The sequence below is a fragment of the Gekko japonicus genome, unplaced genomic scaffold (assembly GCF_001447785.1).
Source record: "Gekko japonicus isolate JY-2015 unplaced genomic scaffold, Gekko_japonicus_V1.1 scaffold794, whole genome shotgun sequence".
In the NCBI taxonomy this organism is placed as follows: domain Eukaryota; kingdom Metazoa; phylum Chordata; class Lepidosauria; order Squamata; family Gekkonidae; genus Gekko; species Gekko japonicus.
This window is the reverse complement of record NW_015164692.1, coordinates 705,324-727,484: the sequence shown is the minus strand read 5'-3', so window position 1 is coordinate 727,484 and position 22,161 is coordinate 705,324. Positions and strand designations below refer to the sequence as shown.

Sequence of the window (22,161 nt, the reverse complement as noted above, 5' to 3'; positions counted from 1 at the left end):
ACACACACACACACATGTCCAGCCTCCGTGTGATTTCTGTGTGAATGGGTCTTCTTTCTCAAGCTAACCTACCTCACAGGGTTGTTGTGGCAATAAAAAAGGAATAGACTACATGCACAATCCTGTGCTCCTTATAGGGAGGGCAAGATTACAGTCTAATCCACACACTTTTATTCTCAATCAGACTGGGACAATTGGGAATGAATAATTTACAGTGATTGTATCCGTTCTGCAGCACTCCGTTCAGAAAAAAAAAAAATGGAAGTCCAGGAGGGAGTCGTAGAGTAACAAGGATGCTAAAAGGTCTAAAAGATAAACCGAGTGAGAAGAGGCTAAAGGAATTTGCTACGTTTCGTCAAAAAGACATCCCTAAATGTGATAAAGTTAAAAATGGAGATCAACAAATGAGAGCCAATGTGGTGCAATGGTTAGAGTGTCAGACTAGTATCTGGGAGACCTGGGTTCGAATCTATGTTCCCTCTAAGCTGAGTTAGTGTGAGCCAGCTCAAGAGTTTTTTAGCCTCCAGCTCACCCATTTTTGTCTTAGCTCAGGAAGGACGGCTCCAGAGCAAACTGATTCATGCAGTAGCCAAGTCGCTCGCTCACAACTTTAATGCCAGTGGCTTACAAAGTAGAATTTTTGCTCACAAGACGCCACAGTTTAGAGGGAGCATTGGTTTGAATCCCTACTCACTCCACGGGAGCTTCCCAGGTACCTTGAGCCAGTCACACACTCTCAGCCTAACCTACCGCACAGGGTTGTTGTGAGGATAAAAGGGAGGAGAAGAGAACAACGTAAACTGCTTTGGGTCCCCACTGGGGAGAAAGGAGTTATACAAATGAATTAAATAAAATAAATAATAAAGTAATAATCCACTAACCTCCTCTAGGGTTTCAACCAGGGTCCCTTTCTTCCAAGGAACGCCACCCTTCAGAATGAAGTCTATCACTTTAGAATTCTTTAGCATTTCTGCCAAATATTTCACAACTTTGTCCACTGAGTCCACTATCGTCTCCACCTTTTCCAGCTTCTCCCTGTACTGAATGTCATCTTGATGCATTGCTTTCATCAGTTTTAAAACCTCGGAGCACATATTTTGGGTATCCGTCAACAGAGCCCCATCCTCAGCTTTCACACCCCGTTTTGCGCCACTGATTGGATTGGCACATGCTCGGGACACAGTGAGGTTATGAAGCCCTCTCCCCAAGTTGTCAAGCCCTCGGTCGACCTTCTGCAGTTTTCCTGTCACGTCTTCCTGGAAATGTAACAATTTGTCGACTTTTTCATTCAGAAGGTTCAGTTTTTTGTCCATGGTGCTTAAGCCCTTTCCTCCCGCAGCATGAGGCCTAACGCCAAAATCTTCTTCCAGCACCACATTGCCTTCAGACATTTTGCACAGAGAAGGTTAGGTTATTTCCCTGTTACATGGGAGGGCAGCCCTCCGAAAAGTCCATCTCCCTGAGTTGCTTTGGAATAAAAGGAAAATTCTAGAACGTTCTGGGAGGGCGTTGTTGATTAGCCGCTATGTGGAATGCGCGTGTGCGGTTTGGTGGTTATGTATTATCTTGTTTTCTTGCAGTGTGCTCATAATGGCGGTGGTAACTTAGCAGTGGGTTTGAAGAGGGTTTTTTTTCCCACCCCTCTCCCCACCATCCTCCTTGACGTCACAGAACCATTTAAAATTCTTTTCTTAAGAGGCTGATGAAAACCAAGCATCTTAAGAATTGGCAAAGGCCGCAGGGAAGGGGGGAAATGTAGAATTTCGATCAGGTTTTCTACTCAACCGGGATGACCAATGTTGGAAATGACCCCCACATAAAATGTTATCGACTGTTACTAGAGAAACGTATAAAAACCGGGTTTGATATAACGTGAGGAGGAGGACTGAAAGGAGACTCGTGTTCTCACACACAAACGCATACACAATGTTCTCCCCACACACAATTGCTGTGCTCCAGGTTGGCCGGCGGTTGGGATTTAAAAATAGAACGTAACGAGAGTGATACGAAGTACATATCTAGTACCAGCATGCCTTTGTCAACTGAAACAACTCAAACGAAATTCTTTCTTCGGTGCCAAGAGAGCCCCCGTTGTTTTTAAAAAAAAACAACACTCCACAAGATGACATATCAAAATTGTTTCCACAATTAACAGCAAAATAATTAATCCTGCCCTCTTCGAAAAAGGATATGCTGTTCAGACGCTGGGGTTTTCCTTCCAGTTATTTCTGAAGGGCATCGGTGCTAATGATATTTACTGGGGGGGGGGATTGAACATGTGCTCACATGAGCCAAGGTAACATGACTTCAGTACTTCCATGGAGCTTATTCACAAGGATACCATTTCTGTACCACAAATATGAAGGAAGACATCTCTCCCTTTCCCCCCACTTAGAGGGTCTTGTGAAAGACTAGAACACATTTTTAACCTCAGGGATGCAACGATAAATGGCCTTCTCACAACAACAAATCATGCAGCCCACTTTCATGTTTTGTGGTATTTAATCACAAGAACTTGGGGGGGGGGGTGGCTGAATATCAGGAATTTTCCACAAAGTCCAAACAGGCGAATTAGTCGCTTCCAAACATTACAGAAGGAGGGAAATCAGTTGCAGAGGGGACTTTTGGAGCTGCATCCTTCAGGGCAGACCTGCGGCGTGCACTTCAACAACTGAAAGAACGTTTCCCAAGAAATGCTGAGGAACCAATCCGTTTAAAAAACAGGTCAATTGAAGCGTTACCAAAAAAAAGGATGGGCTGAAAGGTGATGCAGAAAAGCACTCACTCAATAAAATAAGTATTAACACCAATCACAGCAACCCATCTGGGAGAAACTTATTTTTAAAAGCAGATATGAAAAGTGAGTGAAATCCAATTTTTTTAAGACTCCGAATTATACGTTTCGCTTTCCTACCTGAGCTCCCACCCACACTGTGAAAAATCTGGTTTAAGATCAAGAGCAAAAAAAATAAATCCTGATCCACAGAAAAATTATACTGAAGTCTCCTTTAGATTCATTTTATCCCCTTCCTACTTGTCTTTCTACTTTCTCCCCTCCCCTTCCATCCCTCCTCTGAATCCTTGTTATAAGAATTTAAGCACCTTAAGGAAGAGAACTGTCTCTACATCGCTTTTTGTTAAAAAAAAAAACATCTGCAGAAGCTTTTCTATCCGACACACGGGGGTGAGTTTTGTTCTTGGGCAAGCTGACTTCAGCAAGGCAGACATGTTCAAAAACCCGTCAACACCTTTAAAAAATAATAATAACAACAACACACCCCGAACTGGCCGTCTCCAAATGACAACGTGTGACAGATACAAGAGGCTGTGCATTCTAAACGGAAAGTATGTTCTTGCCTTTCCAAAGGCGGAGTTATAGCTGTCCAAAAAATAACCTCATTCACATTGCCGCTTGGAAAATGCTCCGATCTGCTCTGCAGAAACTAATGTGGCCACATACGAAGCTAAAATTCTGTGATAGAAACTACAGTAACTGGAACCTTAAAATGTAGTTTGTGGGGAGGTGTCTCCGTGATATGGTCTGGGGCTACATCAATGGGGGAAAGGCGGGCTAATTCTCCCCCTCCACTTTTTCCCAGACTGAAAATACTCCTGCGCACTCATCCCTGGACCTGCTTTTAAGTCCAAGTAGGGGGAAAAGACAGGCAAGGGTTGGTTGTCTGTCTTTTTCCCTACTGGGACTAAAAGCAGCCCAGAGGACCATTTTCAGTTGGTGAAATGGCAGGGGCGGGGTAGAGAATTAGCCTTCCTCAGCACCCATGGCACTGATCTTTATGTTCTCCCCAAGATTGCTTTTTAGGGCCAAAAACACACACACTAGGAGTCCTAAACACAGAATACCAGCATCAAACTGGAGTTTAACCCAGTGAAGAAGAAGAAGAGATTGGATTTATACACCGCCCTTCACTACCCGAAGGAGTCTCAGAGTGGCTTCCAATCCCTTCCCCTCCCCACAGCAGACACCCTGTGAGGTAGGTGAGGCTGAGAGAGCTCTTTCCAGAACAGCTCTGAGAGAACTTGTGACTGACCCAAGGTCACCCAACAGCTGCATGTGGAGGAGTGGGGAATCAAACCCAGTTCTCCCAGATTAGAGTCTGCACTCCTAACCGCTCCACCAAACTGGCATTAAGAACATTAGAAGAGCCTTGCTGGGTTATACCAAAAGTTCCCCACGCTTCCCAACAGGCTTGCCAACTCTTCAGTTGGAAAATGCCTGGAGATTTGGGGGGTGGAGCCAGGGGAGGGCCGTGTTCAGGGAGGGGAGGGCCCTCAGCGGGGTACAGTGCCACAGAGTCCACCCTCTTAGGCCGAATGGCCCCATACCTATCTGATATACAAGCACCACAACAGCGCAGAGCCCTTTCACTAGCAAGATTCAATGCCCTACCATCAGCAGTCTTGCATGGGAGATATAATAACATAGCATATACGGCTAGACTTTGCCACTGTAACTCTGGATGCATTAAGACAGTTTCACATATCTGTCTGCATTGCCAATTTTATCTGGTCCATGGGGTCGCGAAGAGTCGGACTTGACTGTGCGACTGAACAACAACAACAACGTTTTAGTCATTTAAACCCTATTTTAGCCAACATGACGGACTTTCCTGATGCTTTAAAAGTGCAGAGTCTTCTGAATGACTCCGATACGGAAATATCATTGAAGGTAGTAACAGCGTTCCATGCGCCTTGGTGTTTAGTCATGCCGGCCACATGACCACGGAAACATCTTCGGACAGCGCTGGCTCTTCGGCTTTGAAACAGAGATGAGCACCGCAACCCTAGAGTCGGACTCGACTGGCTTTCAAGCAAGGGAACTTTACCTTTAGCCATGTTTTTACAATCAGATATAAAGCTACATCAGGAAAAACTATCAAAATGAGCAAGACTTTGTAACAAATTGTTTTTGTAACATTATGCCATATTATGTCGTTTGCAAAATACTTGGTTTTATATGTATATGTTTGTATCGTAACCCTCTTTTAAGATATTGTTTTATGCCAATAAAGGCTAACTGACTGACTGACTGAGTCCACCCTCCAAAGCAGCCATTTTCTCCCAGGGATCTGATCTCTGTCATCTGGAGATCAGTTACAATAGCGAGAGGTCTCCAGGCCCCACCTGGAGGTTGGTAACCCTGTGTAGTCCAGAGACCAGTTGTAATTCCAAGAGATCTCCAGGCCCCACTTGGATGATGGCAACAACTCTACTTCTCATTGCGGCTCCTTGGACTCCTCAGTCAGTGCGTGAAGACAACAGCGCTCCCCGGTATGCTGTCCGAAGCGTCTGGCATTCAGAGATATACTGCCCCTAAACGTGGAAGTTCCAATTAGCCACTGTGACCAATAGCTTTTTGGAGACCTTTCCTCCACAGATCAATCTCGGAGCCTGCTGACCAACTCCTTAACTGGAAAACAGACACTATCTTCCTTCCACTTTATTATCAGCCTCATAGAATTGCTTGTTCCAAGAGCAAAGCATCTGTTCCACAAAGCAAACCTCCATTCCTTCTTGGCTGAGCAGGGAATCACTGGAGTATTCCCCCCCACAGAGGATTTCCCAGGCCACAAAAGGCCAATTATCTATCCCAGTCTGTGGGAGGGTAACTGCCCAACTGTTTTGGATTTGCTGGCTGAATGTGGGGAGAGGACCGCATATTTCATGGAGATCTCCCGCTATTACAACTGAGCTCCAGATGACGACGATTGGTTCCCCTGGGGAAAACAGCTGCTTTGGAGGGTAGACTCTATGGCACTATACCCTGCTGAGCCCCCCCCCCCCCCGCCACTCAAGGGGGATGGGTGGGTCAGGTTGCCAGCTCCGGGTTGGGAAACTCTTGGAGATATGAGGATGAAGCCTGAGGGGTGCAGTTTACCCTCCAGATAATCAGTTTTCTCCAGGGCAACTCATCTCCGTAGTCTGGAGATGAGCTGTAATTCTGGGGGGTCCCCAGGTCCCACCTAGAGGCTTAGCAAAATAAGGGGTTGCAGTACAGATAACCTGAGACGAACAAGAAATACCGCAAAGCGTGCAAACAAGTAATAATGATACTTTAAGAAACTTGTAGTAGTTAGTGAATACAAGAATACAAAATTGCAATAATACAACAAATGTTTTGTGTTGCTACAGATGACGTGACGAAATTCTCCGGAGTCAGTCTTCCGTTTCGTAAGAACTTCTTCCAACAGCAACCTTCATCAACATGTGCCTTCATTGCTTCATAGACATTCAACCCGCATTCTTTGATTATGGTCTGAAGAGTATCAGGAATGAGTACTACTCCCTTTTGTGAAAATCGATGAATCCGTTTGGAATGTCTATGAATCAATGAAGGCACATCTTGATGAAGGTTGATGTTGGAAGAAGTTCTTACGAAACGGAAGATTGACTCCAGAGAATTTCGTCACATCATCTGTAACAACACAAAACATTTGTTGTATTATTGCAATTTTGTATTCTTGTATTCACTAACTACTACAAGTTTCTTAAAATATCATTATTACCAGGGGTCATTTCGTAGAAAAAGAGCTAGGGGAACTCATTAGCATAACTCATTAGCATATGCCACACCCCCTGACATCAGGGGCCCGGCGGTGGACCTGCAAGGCCAGCAGGAGTGCGAGGAAGCCCCGCAAAGGCCCTCCCTGGCCCCAGGCAGGCAGGGGTGGGGAGAGGCAGGGAGGAAGCAACTTACCCTCCCTCTTCTCCTGCCTCCTCCTGGCTGAATGAGGGCTGGAAGCGGGGTGGCCGGAAGCAGGGGGCGGGGCTTCGTCATGTGTCCCGCCCCCCTGCACTTCACCCTGGGGAACTGCGTTCCCCCGCAATCCCCCCCTGAAATGACCTCTGATTATTACTTGTTTGCACACTTTGCAGTATTTCTTGTTCATCTCAGCCCACCTAGAGGCTGGCATCCCTACATCCCGGATCTGCATTATGCTGTAATTTTGAGCACACAGCAGAAGAACGCATTACATTTGTACTAGACTCCAAAGTCAGCCTCCTAAAAAAAAAACCCTAAGCTTTTGTTTTGAAATCAAGGCTCTAGCTTTGAAGCCTGCACAGACAGGTAAGCCAGTGCCTGGTGAGGCCTCCAATGTTCCCAATTCTCTCTGCTAACAGGGTTGAGCCCAATGCTCCCTCTAAGCTGTGGAGTCCTGTGAGCAAAAATTCTACTTTGCGAGCTACTAGCATAAGTTAGTTTCCTCTGGAGCCATCCTTCCTGAGCTAAGACAAAAATGTGTGAGCTGGAGGCTAAAAAACCTGTGAGCTCATCTCACACTAACTCAGCTTAGAGGGAACACTGGTTGAGCCACCCGCGCCCAGCAACAACTTTTCCTTGCCCCTCCCGATGACCAGAAGTGCTAATCGCTGCCAAATAAATGACACAACAATAATTTTAAAATTATCCTATGGCATCGTGTACAGAATAGCCAGGAAATCCGAAGAGTGTCTGGCAGGCAGAAGTTCCAGCTTTTTTTTTTTTTTAGTGTCATGCACCGATGCAAAAATATTTAAATGTTGGTAGAGCAATGTTTGCAAAAGCTGGACAGAATTTCCCAGTTGCCAAAGACGAGCGAGCAGCTCCTGCAGGGGAAAGAAGGGGACTCGGAGCAAGAAGCGAAGAAGTGGTGATTCCGGGCCCCGGGCAGCTGCCCTGGAATGCTGCAGGGTTAATCCGGCCTGCGCATTCCACATCTCTCTGGCCCTGTATGCCTCTCATACCTCTTGATTGTTCGCATGGATATCAACGGGAACGTTTTCCACACGGCTATGGCCAGTCCCAGACACACACACACACACCTCCTCACAACACTGGGGGCAGCACCGCGAGCAATCTTGCCAACGCAGTGTCCCTTTGACACCCCGGTCGCCTGCAATAATAATCTCCGGCATGCTCATCTGCCAGTTTAGATCTCGGTGACATTTGCATTTGACGTCATTCACACGTACGAGAATAATTTATCGGCTGAGACAAACAGGCATTGGAGGCTGAGTCTCGGCACTCAATATATAATGGCTTGCCAACTCCGGGTTAGGAAATACCTGGAGATTTGTGTGTGGGGGGAACCTGGGAGGGTGGGGCTTAGGGAGGGGAGGGACCTCGGTAGGGTATAATGCCGTACAGTCCACCTTCCGAAGCAGATCTTTTCTCCAGGGGAAGTGGGACAAATAAGTAAAGAAGCAACCGATGCAGTCTGGAGTTCAGCCGTAATTCTGGGAGGTCTCCCAGACGGAGATAGGAGAAGAAGAGTTGGTTTTTATACCCTGCTTTTCACTACCCGAAGGAGTCTCGGAGCGGCTTACGATCTCCTTCCCTTCCTCTCCCCACAACAGGCCCCCTGTGAGGGAGGTAGGGCTGAGAGAGCTCTGTGACTGACCCAGGGTCACCCATCTGGCTGCATGTGGAGGAGTGGGGAATCAAACCTGGTTCTCCAGATTAGAGTCTTACCACTCTTAACCACTACACCAAACTGGCTCTCTAGTTGGCAACCCTACTAGCTGGGCTGCAGGAAAAGCTCGATGGCAGAAGTCAGACGTTTACGCAAGACTCAACCATAATAAGATGTTGCCTTTTCTTGACCCTTTGGAGTGACCAAAGCCCTTCATGCACAAACACACCCCTTTGCTAGAACAACCATCTCATATAGAAGAAGGAGAAGAAGAAAAGAGAAGAGAATGGATTTATACCCTGCCCTTCACTACCTGAAGGAGTCTCACAGCGGCTAACAAACTCCTTTCCCTTCCCCTCCCCAGAACAGACATCCTTTGAGGTAGGTGGGGCTGAGAGGGCTCTTTCGAGGACGGCCTTTGAGAGAACAGCTCTGAGAGAACTTGTGACTGACCCAAGGTCACACCAGCAGCTGCATGTGGAGGAGTGGGGAATCAAACCCGGTTCTCCCAGGTTAGATTCCACGCTCCCAACCACTACACCAAACTAGGGTTGCCAACTGCTGGTTGGGGAATTCCTGGAGATCTGGGGGAGATGAGGGACCTTCACTAGGTACCATACCAGAGTGCCCACCCTCCGAAGCAGCCATTTTCTCCAGGCGAACTGATCTCTGTAATCAGGTGAGCAGCTGCAATTCCTGGAGATCTCCAGGCCCCCACTGGGAGTCCGGCAACCCCGACCTTACACAATTAAACCCGTGCAATTATTCTCCGATAGGTGGCTGAACCAGATCATACTGGCTGGCTCGCAGGTTGGTTCCCACATGCAAGGAAACTAAGTGGTAGGATGCTGAGGGGGGCAGACGGATGACACCCCTGCAGACTGCGGGCGTTTGGAATGGCTCCCCTAGGTTAAAAAAGATTGCCGGTGTGGGCACTGGTCACAGAAAGCCAGGGAGGGAGTTAGCAACATCTAACGGATGCTAGCACCAAGAAAACCCTCTCTGCCACGGTGTAAAGGCTGGGAGTGACGAAGGAAAGGCATCCATAGATCTCGACGTACAGTCAGAAATGTATTCGGAGCCCGCCCTGCTGGAATGCAGATTTTTTGAGATTATGAGGGATTACTATATGAAGACTTTATTCAACCAATCGTCCTCCTGTACTCGCTACGGTGTAAAGGCTGGGAGTGACGAAGGAAAGGCATCCATAGATCTCAACGTACAGTCAGAAATGTATTTGGAGCCCGCCCTGCTGGAATGCAGATTTTCTGAGCAAGCGTTGTAGGAAGGGGGTTCCAGGTTCGAATCACTTCTGCTTTAGGGAAGCCAATCTCCCTCTCAGCTTTGCTGTCTCGGGTTGGCCTGCCTTGCAGGGCAGTTGTAAGGATTACAATAATGGCTATCAGTGCTTCAGACACTGAAAATGGTACACAGATGCTACGTGGAGCCGTCCATACATAGCACTGGGTCAATCAACAGTCAAAGTGCACCAAAGGCACTCATACGGAGGTGATATTAAAACTCTCTACCAATAGGAACCAGCCAGGGCCGGCCCCGGCTTATTTTGCACCCTAGGCGAGGATCCCTTCTGACACCCCCCCCGCGCCCACCATTTTTCAAAAATGAATGCATTTTTGGAAGAATGAAAAACACAAATAATCAAGAAACTCTCAGAGTACGGGGCTGGGTGCAGTTTGGCGCCCCTAAGCGCCGGCCCGCTCTAGGCGATCGCCTAGTTCGCCTAGTGAGTGAGCCGGCCCTGGAACCAGCCTATGAAGAGAACACCGACAGGAGACAACAGTAAAGCTGTGTGTTTAGATGCCTCCCCCCCCAACGAAAAGCTAGAATGTCACGTAAATAGGAACCTGCTTTGGACACACACACAGGTCCCATGTCAGGCTTCAGTTGCGTATCTGACGTCCGAGCCCAAATATTGTTAGTACAAATGTCAGTACCGAACCCTTTAGAAAGAAACTCATCCCCTTACCGCAAATTTCTTGACGTAGTCGGAGACGCAAGAGCCTCCCATGCTCAAGCGGAGCGACCTGTGCAGCGTAGAAGAACCTTGATACAACGTCCCCATGTTCCCCTCCACTCCAAGCCCTTCCCCTAGCTGGGCAAGCAACCAGGGCCTCCTGCAGACCTGGACTGAATTCCAGACCACAGCCTCATGGATCCTGCCAGAAGAGGCATTCCGCCTTATCTGCGACTGGACCCCACATCCCAGTCACTTGCTTATCTCTCCGCCTCCTGGCTTCTATCTGTATCCCCCGCAGCTCACTTCCTGAATCGCAGATAAAGGCTGCCGTGCAAATTGAACATGCTGAAGTGTCTAGAAGTCTTGAGAGAGACCTCCTTCCTCGCCCGCCTCCCTCTCGGCAGCTTAAGTATCGAGCCCAGAAAAGAAACGGGGGAAGGAGCTTTGCTTCCAGGATGAGACAACCGGCCCGGCCCAGTAAACAGAATACGGATTAAATACTAGCAGGGTAGGTAAGTCCCTGCCCACCTACCCCTTCACTCCCCCCACCCCTGGGACCATGTAAGTAGGGTGGGAGGAGCATTTCCGATCTGTGTGTTTCAAGAATATGTGTGATTCCTCCTTGTGTACAGCATCTATAAGGTTGTTGTTCTTGTATTGTGTTGGATAGTTTCAAGAATATGTGTGATTCCTCCTTGTTGTTGTTCTTGTTGTTGTTCTTGTATTGTGTTGGATCCCAGGGTTGTTAGGGTGGCTAGATCCTCCCTGCCCATGTAGGGTTGCCAGTTCCAGACTGGGAAACTCCTGGAGATGGGGGAGGGAGGGTTGGAACCTGGAGAGGACAGGGAACTCAGTGGGGTAGAATGCCGTAGAGTCCACCACCTGAAGCATCCATTTCCTCCAGGGAAACCGATCTCTGTAGCCTGGGGATGAGCTGTAATTCTGGGAGACCCCCAGGTCCCACCTGGAGGCTGGCATTCCTACAGGTTTCCCTTTGGCTGACAGAGGAATCTTCCATGTATGGAAGACTCCTTAGGTGGGTGGGAGATCCCTCCAAAAGAAGGGTTCTTTCGGACTCCGTTTTTTATTATTATTAGGTTGGGATGAAGGAATCTGGCTGGCAGGTTCCAAAGTCCGGTGTCATTCAGTCTGAGGTCAACGGATCAGAGTTCCAGGAGTCAGGCTGCAGGTCAGTGTCCAATGTACGCATTGCTTCCTCGCCCAATAGCCTCTCTTGGCTGGTTTTTACAGCCCTGTGCCTAAGGGTCATGCTTGCAGCCAGCTGCTCAGAAGTAATCCTGCAACTACTCACCTTTGTCATCAGAAAGCAGCTAATGTCGGGCCACTTTGCCTCCTTGCCTGTAGCTGTGTTCTCTCCTTCTGTCTGCAGCGCTCTAAGGGTGTGGGAGATACTGTTGGGTTGGGAATGGCTAACTGAGGTTCACCTGCTGCTTCAGGGCTTTAGGGTGTTGGTGGCTCTGCACCAGCTGTTGGCTGTGAATCCTGATAAGCCTGCGTCTCATTCTCTTGTGGGTCCACTTCTGTTGACTTAAGGCTGGCTACACGAGGCCCCCCTTTCTCTGAGGCGTACTCTTCTCCTGAGGAGTCCTCGCTATCGCTCTAGCCCTGGCTGACCCACCACAGAATCCCTCTGCTAAAACGAGGTCTCTGTCCGATGGAAAGTGTCCACCACATGAAGCGATCGGGAAGCATCTTTCCCCACACCTGAAACTGGAGACACAGAGACTGGCCTCAGGGCCCTTTCTCCACCACGGAACTCCCCCAGAGCCAGGGTGTGATGCCAAGATAACTCAACCAAGTGCCGCAAATACACTCACACATTGAAACGGAGGTCTCTTCCAGCCGGTTAGGGAATCTGGCAGGAAGACCAGAACAATCAGCTCTCGTCTGCCTTCCCAACCTCCATTAGCTGCTCTCAATACAGAACTGGCTGTGCTAAAGGACACTGAACTACTGTAGTTTCTTAAAATCATAGAATCATAGGGTTGGAAGGGACCTCCAGGGTCATCTAGTCCAACCCCTGTACAATGCAGGAAATTCACAAATACCTCCCCACACACCCCCAGTGAGTGACCGCTGTTCCATGCCCAGAAGATGACAAAAAACCTCCAGGATCCCCAGCCAAACTGGCCTGGAGAAAGTAATCTATCTATTGATCTGCTTTCTGGATGTTTCCCCCCAGTGGGGCAAAGAGGAGAGGGAGGGATGTTGGAGATTAGGGAAGAAGAAGAAGAAGAAGAGGAAGAAGAAGAAGAGGAGGAGGAGGAGGAGGAGGAGGAGGAGATTGGATTTATACCCCGCCCTTTACTACCCAAAGGTGTCTCAGAGCAGCTTACAAAACTCCTTTCCCTTCCCCTCCCCACAACAGACACCCTGTGAGGTGGGTGGGGCTGAGAGAGCTCTGACAAAAACTGCTCTTTTTCAAGGACAGCTCTTATCAGAACTACGGCTTGCCCAAGGCCATCCAGCCAGGTACAAGTGGAGGAGTGGGGAAATCAAACCCGGTTCTCCCAGATTAGAGTCCGCACACTTAACCACTACACCAAACTGGCTCTCAGCCTGGGTAAAGAGTAAAGCCTCACCAGTTTGCAAAGAGCCCTGACTTGGCCAAGGCTGGACTGATCGCATTGGAGCGCGGAAGCTAAGCAGGGTCGACCTTGGTTAGTGCTTGGATGGGAGACCACCAAGGAAGTCCAGGGTTGTTGTGCAGAAGCAGACAATGGCAAACCACCTTTCTTGGTCTCTTGCCTTGAAAACCCCTTGAGGGGTTGACCTAAGTCAGCTGTGACTTGATGGATACTTTCCTCCAAAAAGCCACCGCCAGCCCCTATCTCATTCTCTCATTCTCATTCTCTCTCTCTCTCTCTCTCTCTCTGACACTTCAGATTTTTATGTGTATCCAGTTCAGTGCATGTTAGCTTTCATGCTCCCCAAAAAAAACAATGGCCAACAAGAACCATTTAGTTCAAACTTCCAGTACGGATCAACCATCATACGCATAACCTGCCCACGAGATAGAAAAACAGTCCAGAGCAGTGTTCCCTCTAAGCTGAGTTAGTGTGAGCTAGCTCACAGGTTTTTAGCCTCCAGCTCACACGTTTTTCTCTTAGCTCAGGAAGGATGGCTCCAGAACACACTAATTGATGCAGTAGCCAAATTGCTGGCTCAAAACTTTAATGCCAGCAGCTCACAAAGTAGAATTTTTGCTCACAAGACTCCACAGCTTAGAGGGAACGTTGGTCCAGAGTAGGTTTTAGATTAAATTATGGACGCCATCTGGAGACTATTAAGAATAACTGATCTGTAAGGAAGAAATCTGTATTTTTTGTATGTTTTTAACCTGTTGTAAATTGCCCAGAGCCCTGTGTACTCAGGGATTGGGTGATTCAGAAATCTGAGGAGGAGTAGAAAAAGAAGAAGAGATTGGATTTATACCCCGCCCTTCACTTGGAGTCTCAGAGCGGCTTACAAACTCCTTTCCCTTCCCCTCCCCACAACAGACACCCTGTGAGGTGGGTGGGGCTGAGAGAACTCTGACACAAACTGCTCTTTTTCAAGGACAGCTGTGCCAGAGCTTGTGACTGACCCAAGGTCACATCAGCAGGTGCAAGTGGGGGAGTGGGGAATCAAACCCGGTTCTCCCAGATTAGAGTCCGTGCACTTAACCACTGCACTGCCGCCTGGCTAAATGAACCTAGCATCTTGATGACTTCCAGTGTTTAAAAGGTTTACATTTTTAACAGTTTTTTGCTCTTTTAATAAACATCTGGGGCAGTGATGCTTTGTATTCATGGTGCTTTGGGGACAACAGTGGGAGGGCTTCTGGGCCATTTGGCCTGATCCAGCATGGCTCTGTCATTGGTGACCTGTTTTCTCCCCTTTCACTCGATGCAAAAAGGGGGGGAGGGTATAACAAGGTAGGATTCTTTCCTAATGTTCTCTTTCCCCATCTCTGCTAAAAAAATAATGTACGGTGCAATCCCAAACAGAGTTCCACCCTTCTAAACTGATTTAATTCAATGGATTTCAACGATGCAACTCTGCACTGCTAACCCCATCCCTGGTTCCTCAAGAGCTGCTGCAAAACTTCTGCAACTTCTAGAAGGCATTCCCTAAAGAAAGACCCACAGAGACCAATGAAACCCCAGCTCACTCGCTCCACCGGTACCTACCTGCTCATTCCATCCACGCACCAACATCGATCTGGAAACCAGCATATATAGGGATTCTCTGATGTGCCACCAGGAGACAGAAAGCGAGGCAGCAACTGCAGCCCTGGGAGGAAACAGAAGCCTGCAAAACTCCTTGATGCAAACAGGAAAGACCAGGGCAGGGTTGCAGTCTGAAGGGAGAAAGTTGAATACATGAATACTTAGGGATCTGTCCCTGCCTCCTGCAGAACCAGCGTCCTCGAGTCAGTGGTGATTCTCCGATCTCTCTGCGTCAGCGCCAACATATTTCTGGAGGGGCTTCCCTTGCAGGGGATTAAACTGAAAGGTCACCGCATCCCCCTCTCTTCCACACCCTCCCCATCACTAATTAATATTTACTTTTATCTCCTGCTTGTCTTACTCACAAGGAGGAAGTCTGCCAGGGCCAAAATAAGTGTCCATGTTTAAACCCTCCTTGCACTTTTGTGCCAGAAAGGTGACCTCATGCACAGCCAGGCTGGTTCTATTTCAAGGGAAATACGAACTCCCCGAAAGCCAGGGCAATTTCCACCTTTGCCGGATAAACTTTACACCAGAAACTGATTTATTTTTCCCTGTTACCCCCTGTGTCTGGAAGGATCCTTTAGGACAGTTTCCCCTCCCGTGCCCAAAAGACCAGAGCACAAGTCTGCCAGTCTGAGTAGACAATACTGACCTTCATGTCACGAAGATGGTGAGGGGTCTGGAGACCAAGTCCTACGAGGAAAGGCTGAAGGCAGGGCCGGCTCACTCACTAGGCGAACTAGGCGATCGCCTAGAGCGGGATGGCCCTTAGGGGCAACAAACTGCACCAGGCCCCGTACTCTGGGAGTTTCTTGATTATTTGTGTTTTTTATTCTTCCTAAAATGCATTTATTTTTGAAAATTGGTGGGCGCACGGGGGGGGGGGGCATAAGGGATCCTCGCCTAGGGTGCAAAATAAACTGGAGCCGGCCCTGGCTGAAGGAGCTGGGTATGTTTAGCCTGAAGAGGAGACGACCAAGAGGCGATATGATAACTATCTTCAGGTTCTCGAAGGGCTGTCATATCAGGGATGGTGCTGAGTTGTTTTCTGTTGCCCCAGAAGGTCAAATCAGAACCAACAGATTGAAATTAAATCAAAAGAGTTTTCGGTTCAACATCAGGAAGAACTTCCTGATAGTTAGAGCAGTTCCTCAGTGGAACAGGCTTCCTTGGGAAGTGGTGGGCTCTCTTTCTTTGGAGGTTCTTAAACAGAGGCTAGATGGCCATCTGACAGCAATGCTGATTCTGTGAACTTAGGCAGATCCTGAGAGGGAGGGCAGGAAGGGTCGCATCAGTGCTTAGTTTCCGAGGCCCTTTCTTACACGCCCAGGAAAATGCTGATCGCCACTTTGGGGTCAGGAAGCCATTTTCTCCAGGCCAGTTTGGCCAGGGATCCTGGAGGGTTTTTGTCATCTCCTGGGTGTGGAACAGCAGTCACTGTGGCCGTGGAGAGGGAGGTATTTGTGAATTTCCTTCATTGTGCAGGGGGTTGGACTAGATGACCCCGGAGGTCCTTTCCAACTCTATGATTCATGGGTGTGATTTTCACTTGAAACCCCCACTTCCAGTTATTCTTAAGTGTCCCCTATCCTCCAGGGGAAATTTAGGGCTATAGCGGGAGTACAGTTGCCAACTGTGTGTGTGTGGGGGGGGGTAGGGCTAAAGATTTCCCCGAATTACGACTGGTCTGCCACAGACTACAGAGATCAGTTTCTCCCAGAGAAAATGGCAGCTTCACAGGGTAGCCTCTATGGCATTAAAACCTACAGAGGTCTGTCCCCCACCTAAACCTTGCCCTCCCCGGGCTCTACCTCCAAATCTCCAGGAATTTCCCATCTGGGACTTGGCAACCTGAAGGACGAGGAGGAGAAGGGGAAGCTGTGCTTCTGTGGATGGAAATCATTCTAGCTTTAGAAATTTTAGGTGAGATTCAAGTTGAAGACAGGAGAAAGGATTCTCTAGGCTTGCTCAACTAATGGTAATCGCTGGTTTATTGTTCCATCTGAACCGTGCCACTGAGTCGATTTCATAGAAGTTTGCACAAACTATCAAGATTGGTCAGAGTCTGTAGCCACGTGGCAGAGATGCACTTCTGTATAGTGCCGTGTAGACATTAGAGTGTTGGGCAAGGATTCGAGAGACCCAGATTCGAATCCCTCTCTCTGCTATGGAAGCTCACTGGATAATGCATAATGAAGCTCACTAGATAATGCATAATGGCAGGGCTTTTTTGGTAGAAAAAGTCCAGCAGGAACTAATTAGCATAATAGGCCACACCCAGCAGCAGAAACTCATTAGCATATTAGGCTGCACCCATGACTGCACCACTCATTAGCATATTAGGCTGCATTCCCATGATACCAGAAGTGTGGTCATCCAGCCACACCCACCTTTTGGTTCTTATTCTGTTTACCTTGTTTGTTGTCAAAACCCAGGGCTTTTTTTGTAGCAGGAACTCCTTTGCATGTTAGGCCACACACCCCTAATGTAGCCAATTCTAATGCATTTCTACTCCTGGGTGTGGCCTGTTATGCTAATGAGTTCCTGCTGGGTGTGGCCAACTTGGGAGCCAGCCGGAACTCCGTTCCTGTGCGTTCCTGCCCAAAAATAGCCCTGCATAATGGAAAAAAATCAAACCCCAACTTCCCACTCCCAACTTAATAAAATGCAAGAAACTGCATGTCCCTGCCCTCCATTAAAAACTCTGGTGAACAAAACAATGTCATAGCACCTGCTAAAACTTTGTTTTTTTAATGACTTTTATAACAGAAATATAAGGAAAGGCTTACAATTTTAAGTCATCGGTTCATTTTTGGCAATAAAGGTAGATCATGACTTTTCTCTGATCAGTCCAGTAAATGTGGCCATCTCTGCAAGTTCCATTATCTTCATCAAGCATTCTTCTTTTGTAGGTAGTGTTGAACTTTTCCATTTTTGCACATATAGTAATCTCGCTGCCGTTGTCATGTATAAAAACCAAGTTCATTGGCTTTTTTTCCCCTGTCTGTCCGTTAAACGCAGAAGAAATGCCTCTGGTTTTATTTGTACCTTAATCTTCTGAATTAGTGACTGTATTTGTATTTAAATTATTTTAGCCTCATTGCAAGTCCACCATAAATGATGAAACGTCCCTTCATGTTGTTCACATTTCCGACATCTGTTTGAGATATTTTTATACATTTTAGCTAATTTCTCTGGTGAAATATACCATTGGTACATCATTTTATAAAAATTAATTTTAAGATTAGAACTTAACGTAAAATTAAGACCTTCTTTCCGCATATGTTCCCATTGTTCTATTTGCATATTATGTCCAACATTTTTCACTTATTTTATCATACATTCTTTCACTCGTTCTTCTTGTACCTGTACTTATGTTTGAGGACAATCAAGCTTGTATTACTATATCTAAGGAAGAAAGCACCACAGCGAGAAGTAGATCTATTGGAATTAAATGTGCGCTTGTGAAAGATCTGTACCAGAAGAAGCTAATTGAAACAGAGAAAATGGTGGCTGACATCTTGACTAAGCCACTGACCAAAAAAAAATTTGGACGTCTTTGTAAAATGTTGAATATGGTTGATCCAAATGTTGAAGTGAATAATGACTGATGGCTTGTATGTGCATGTATAATGACTTACATGTTAAACCTTGAGACGGGGTATTGGAAATATGTGAGTTGCAAGGTCTAAATTCCAGTCATTATGGGGTTAATCTGTATCTCTCGTGTGCTATTGTTTAGCCTCACCTGGAAGGAAAATTGGCACAGAGCCAATGAAAACAAAGCCTGCGAAACTGAAGTCTGTTTACAAACATCATTGGTTAATGTAATCAGGTGGTTTCTTATAGGGGTCAAGAAGAAGAAGAATCTCCATTGTTGATGTTGTTGTTTTTGTTGTTGTGAGACCAGTTGTAGCTCTGAAAATGTAGCCTTAGTCTTTGTTATTTCGTAGATTTTCCTGTATACCCTTCCCTTAGAAATAACGCTTTTTAAACAGAAAGAAATGCCTCCTCTCCAGTGAAGCAAAGATCCATTGCAAACCTCCAAGTATCTAAATATTTTTGCCTATTTTTCCAACAGTTTATACATTTGGACCTGCTAAAGCTTTTGAACACTTTGTCTCTTTAGGGAGCTCTTCCATGGAGTGGGATTATTAAAACCAGTGATATTTACATCTACCACGGGCACGGAAGAATTCCATTCCGTCACAACCCAATTTTTATCTCCCCCTTCTTCCAAGGAACACAGAATAGCACCTAGGTTCCCTCTCCTCCACTTGAGCCTCACACCGACCCTGCGAGGTAGGTTAGACTGAGAGATAAGTGGCTGTCCCAATGCCCGTCCATCATCTAACCCTTATCAGACCCACAGCCAGGATTTTGTGTCTTGTGGGGCAAATTTTTTCTGGTGGGGCTGAAGTTCTCAGTGCAAAAAGAAAAGTCGTTTAACCAATAGAAAGGTGTTACCAGGATAGATCTCTAAACTGCACACTGTCAACCACTTTAGGTGACAGTTCTCAGCTGCTGCAAGTTAATCACTTCTGCCAGCCTAAGCAACAATTCTGATAACAAGCTGGCAGGTGGGAGTGACGACTTCTATAGTCAAGAAAGTTAACACTTGGGCAGAAAAACTCTCTTAAAGGAGACCAGTTTCTTGACACGGAGTGAGAAGGGATCCTAGAGGTCACCTACTCCAACCCAACGATCCCTCTAAGCTGTGGAGTCTTGTGACCAAAAATTCTACTTTGTGAGCTACTGGCATGAAAGTCGTGAGTGAGCGATTTGGCTACTGCATAAATTAGCTTGCTCTGGAGCCATCCATCTTGAGCTAAGACAAAAATGTGTGAGCCGGAGGCTAAAACACGGAGCCAGCTCACACTAAATCATCTTAGAGGGAACACTGCTCCAACCCCCCTTGCTCAGTGTGGGAATTAGTCAACTACAGCACCCCACTCTGCTTAAAGGAGCACATGACTTTTAAAAAGATGTTTTAAAATTATTGAAAAAAGCATTTACAGGATAAATTCTTGTGGGGCTGTGCCTTCAGGAAAGGAGGCAGAGCCCCCCCCCCAAAAAAAGCACCACCGTAGCTATGGGCCGGACTGTAAAGTAGATTGATGAGGATATAAGCACGTTCTCTTTGTATAAGAAGAACTCCTCTCCAACGAGGTTAGGCTATGGATCTATTTATAGTTCGATCCGGGATCTGGAGACAAAAAGCACAATTCAGAGTGCCGGATAATGAGAAAATAGGTTTTTGAAAGACTCCAAGGGACCCAAAGAGGAAACGCCGGCTGGCATGCCTATCACATTACGAGCCCCACCGGTAAAAGAACAAGAAGGCAATTACTTCCTTCCTCCAGGGACTTGGCAGGGTTAGGAAGTCACTTCCCTTCACTGGAAGTCGTTTCGAAAACCATCCGCTCATTTCCACAGCTCTGCGGTCCCTGAGAGATGCTTCCATTCATTTTCTTTCTTTGCTAAGTGTTATAGCTGGTAAAGTGGAAATGCCTCTGCTCGAAGGAATCATCCCCCCCCCCACACGCCCTGGAGTCTTTCTGCAAAACCGAAGCACGCCCGCAGCTAGAAGATCCTCTTCAATAAATCCACCCAACGGCCTGTAATGTTTATACATCCCCTGACCCTCCCCCACCCCTTTTGGTTTGACAAATCTACCATTCAGCAAAATAATAATAATAATAATCTACCGTCTAGTTCCCCAAAACTAACATTTAGCAAACAGCAGAACGATACAGCCCCTGAGCTGGATATCGCAAGCTAGCCCAATCTCATTAGAGTTTGCTGCAGAAAAACAAACAAACGGGGGACTTGTGGCTTTTTAAAGACTCGGAAGGTTTTTTTACTTGTATCGGCCCTGACCTGGATGGCCCAGGTGAGTCCAATCTCATCAGAACTCGGAAGCTAAGCAGAGTCAGCCCTGGTTATAGTATTTGGATGGGAGACCACCAAAGAAGGACCAGGGTCGCTATGCAGAGGCAGGCAAGGGCAACCCACCTCTGAACACCTCTTGCCTTGAAAACTCCAAGGAGTCACCATAAGCCAGCTGTGACTTGACCAGTGTTCCCTCTAAGCTGAGTTAGTGTGAGCTAGCTCATAGTTTTTGAGCCTCTGGCTCACACATTGTTTGCCTTAGCTCGGGAAGGATGGCACCAGAGCAAACTAATTGATGCAGTAGCCCAATCGCTCGCTCACAGCTTTAATGGCAATAGCTCACAAAGTAGAATTTTTGCTCAAAAGACCTCACAGCTTAGAAGGAACATTGGACTTGACGGCACTTTACACAGATGGAGACGAGCACACACAGATTGGCTGAAAACCATAATAGATCAGTAACAGGTCAGACCCTTCCCACTTGTGGAGAGAAACAATTCTGTGAGCTGGAGCGTCTCTCCCACAAAAGGCAGGCCCCCCCAGATCCTACCCTATACAGAGTTTAAGATGCTCAGAGAGCCAGTTGCGTGTAGTGGTCAGGAGTGCAGACTCTAATCTGGGAGCACCGGGTTTGATTCCCCACTCCTCCACATGCAGCTGCTGGGTGACCTTGGACAAGCCACAGTTCTCTCAGAGCTACTCTCATGAGCAGTCCTTGAAAGAGCTCTCCCGGCCCCACCTACCTCACAGGGGGTCTGTTGTGGGGAGGGGGAGGGAAAGGGGATTGTCAGCCACTCTCTGAGACTCCGAGTGAAGGGCGGGGTATCAGTCCAACTCTTCTTCTTCAAGTTAGGGATGCCAGCCTCCAGGTAGGACTCCCCAGACTCTACCCCCCCAGATTCCCAGGTAGTCAAGTCAAGTCAGCCTTTATTGGCATAAATTATCAGTACCATTTATACATTTTAAAACCAGTTAAAACTCATATATACAATTCTAGAAGAACCTTTGGCGCAGCTTTAAAGCCAAGCAGAGAAACTTAGCCACCTTCTCTGTGATGTCTGGACTGCAGGGGTCATTTCGTAGAAAAAGAGCTAGGGGAACTCATTAGCAGAACTCATTAGCATATGCCACACCCCCTGACATCAGGGGCCCGGCGGTGGACCTGCAAGGCCAGCAGAAGTGCGAGGAAGCCCCGCCAAGGCCCTCCCTGGCCCCAGGCAAGCAGGGGTGGGGAGAGACGGGGAGGAAGCAACTTACCCTCCCTCTTCTCCTGCCTCCTCCTGGCTGAATGAGGGCTGGAAGCGGGGCGGCCGGAAGCAGGGGGCGGGGCTTTGTCATGTGCCCCGCTCCCTGCACCTCACCTGGGGGAACCGCGTTCCCCCGCGTTCCCCCCCGAAATGACCTCTGCTGGACTGAGATCTCTTAAAAGTCTATTCACCTTAAGTGCATCAGAGCAAGCACCCATGCTAGTTAAAAGAGAGTATAAGTAAGTGATCCTTAGGTCCATATACAAATTGCAGTGCAGGAGAACATGAGTGATAGATTCCACACATTTCGATCTGCAAGGGCAGTATCTGGCCAGATGAGAAACCTTGTTAAATCTACCAAATAAAATGGCGGACGGCATAGCATTACATCTGGCCAG

At 47.5% G+C, this 22,161-nt stretch overlaps 1 protein-coding gene across 3 annotated transcripts in view; it reads right to left on the bottom strand.

Moving 5' to 3' along the window:
* The window catches only part of MYLK3 (myosin light chain kinase 3), a 56,614-nt gene extending 41,869 nt beyond the window's left edge, over nt 1-14,745 (bottom strand). For 2 of the 3 annotated variants that reach the window (XM_015409424.1, XM_015409426.1), the window contains exon 1: nt 10,399-10,868. In XM_015409424.1, coding sequence (XP_015264910.1) covers nt 10,399-10,494 — 96 coding nt within the window. In that variant the 5' untranslated portion in view covers nt 10,495-10,868. Of the gene's footprint in view, nt 1-10,398; nt 10,869-14,582 lie in introns of those variants that run through there. The other variant, XM_015409425.1, reaches the window with a different exon arrangement.
* Between the last annotated feature and the right edge of the window lie 7,416 nt (nt 14,746-22,161).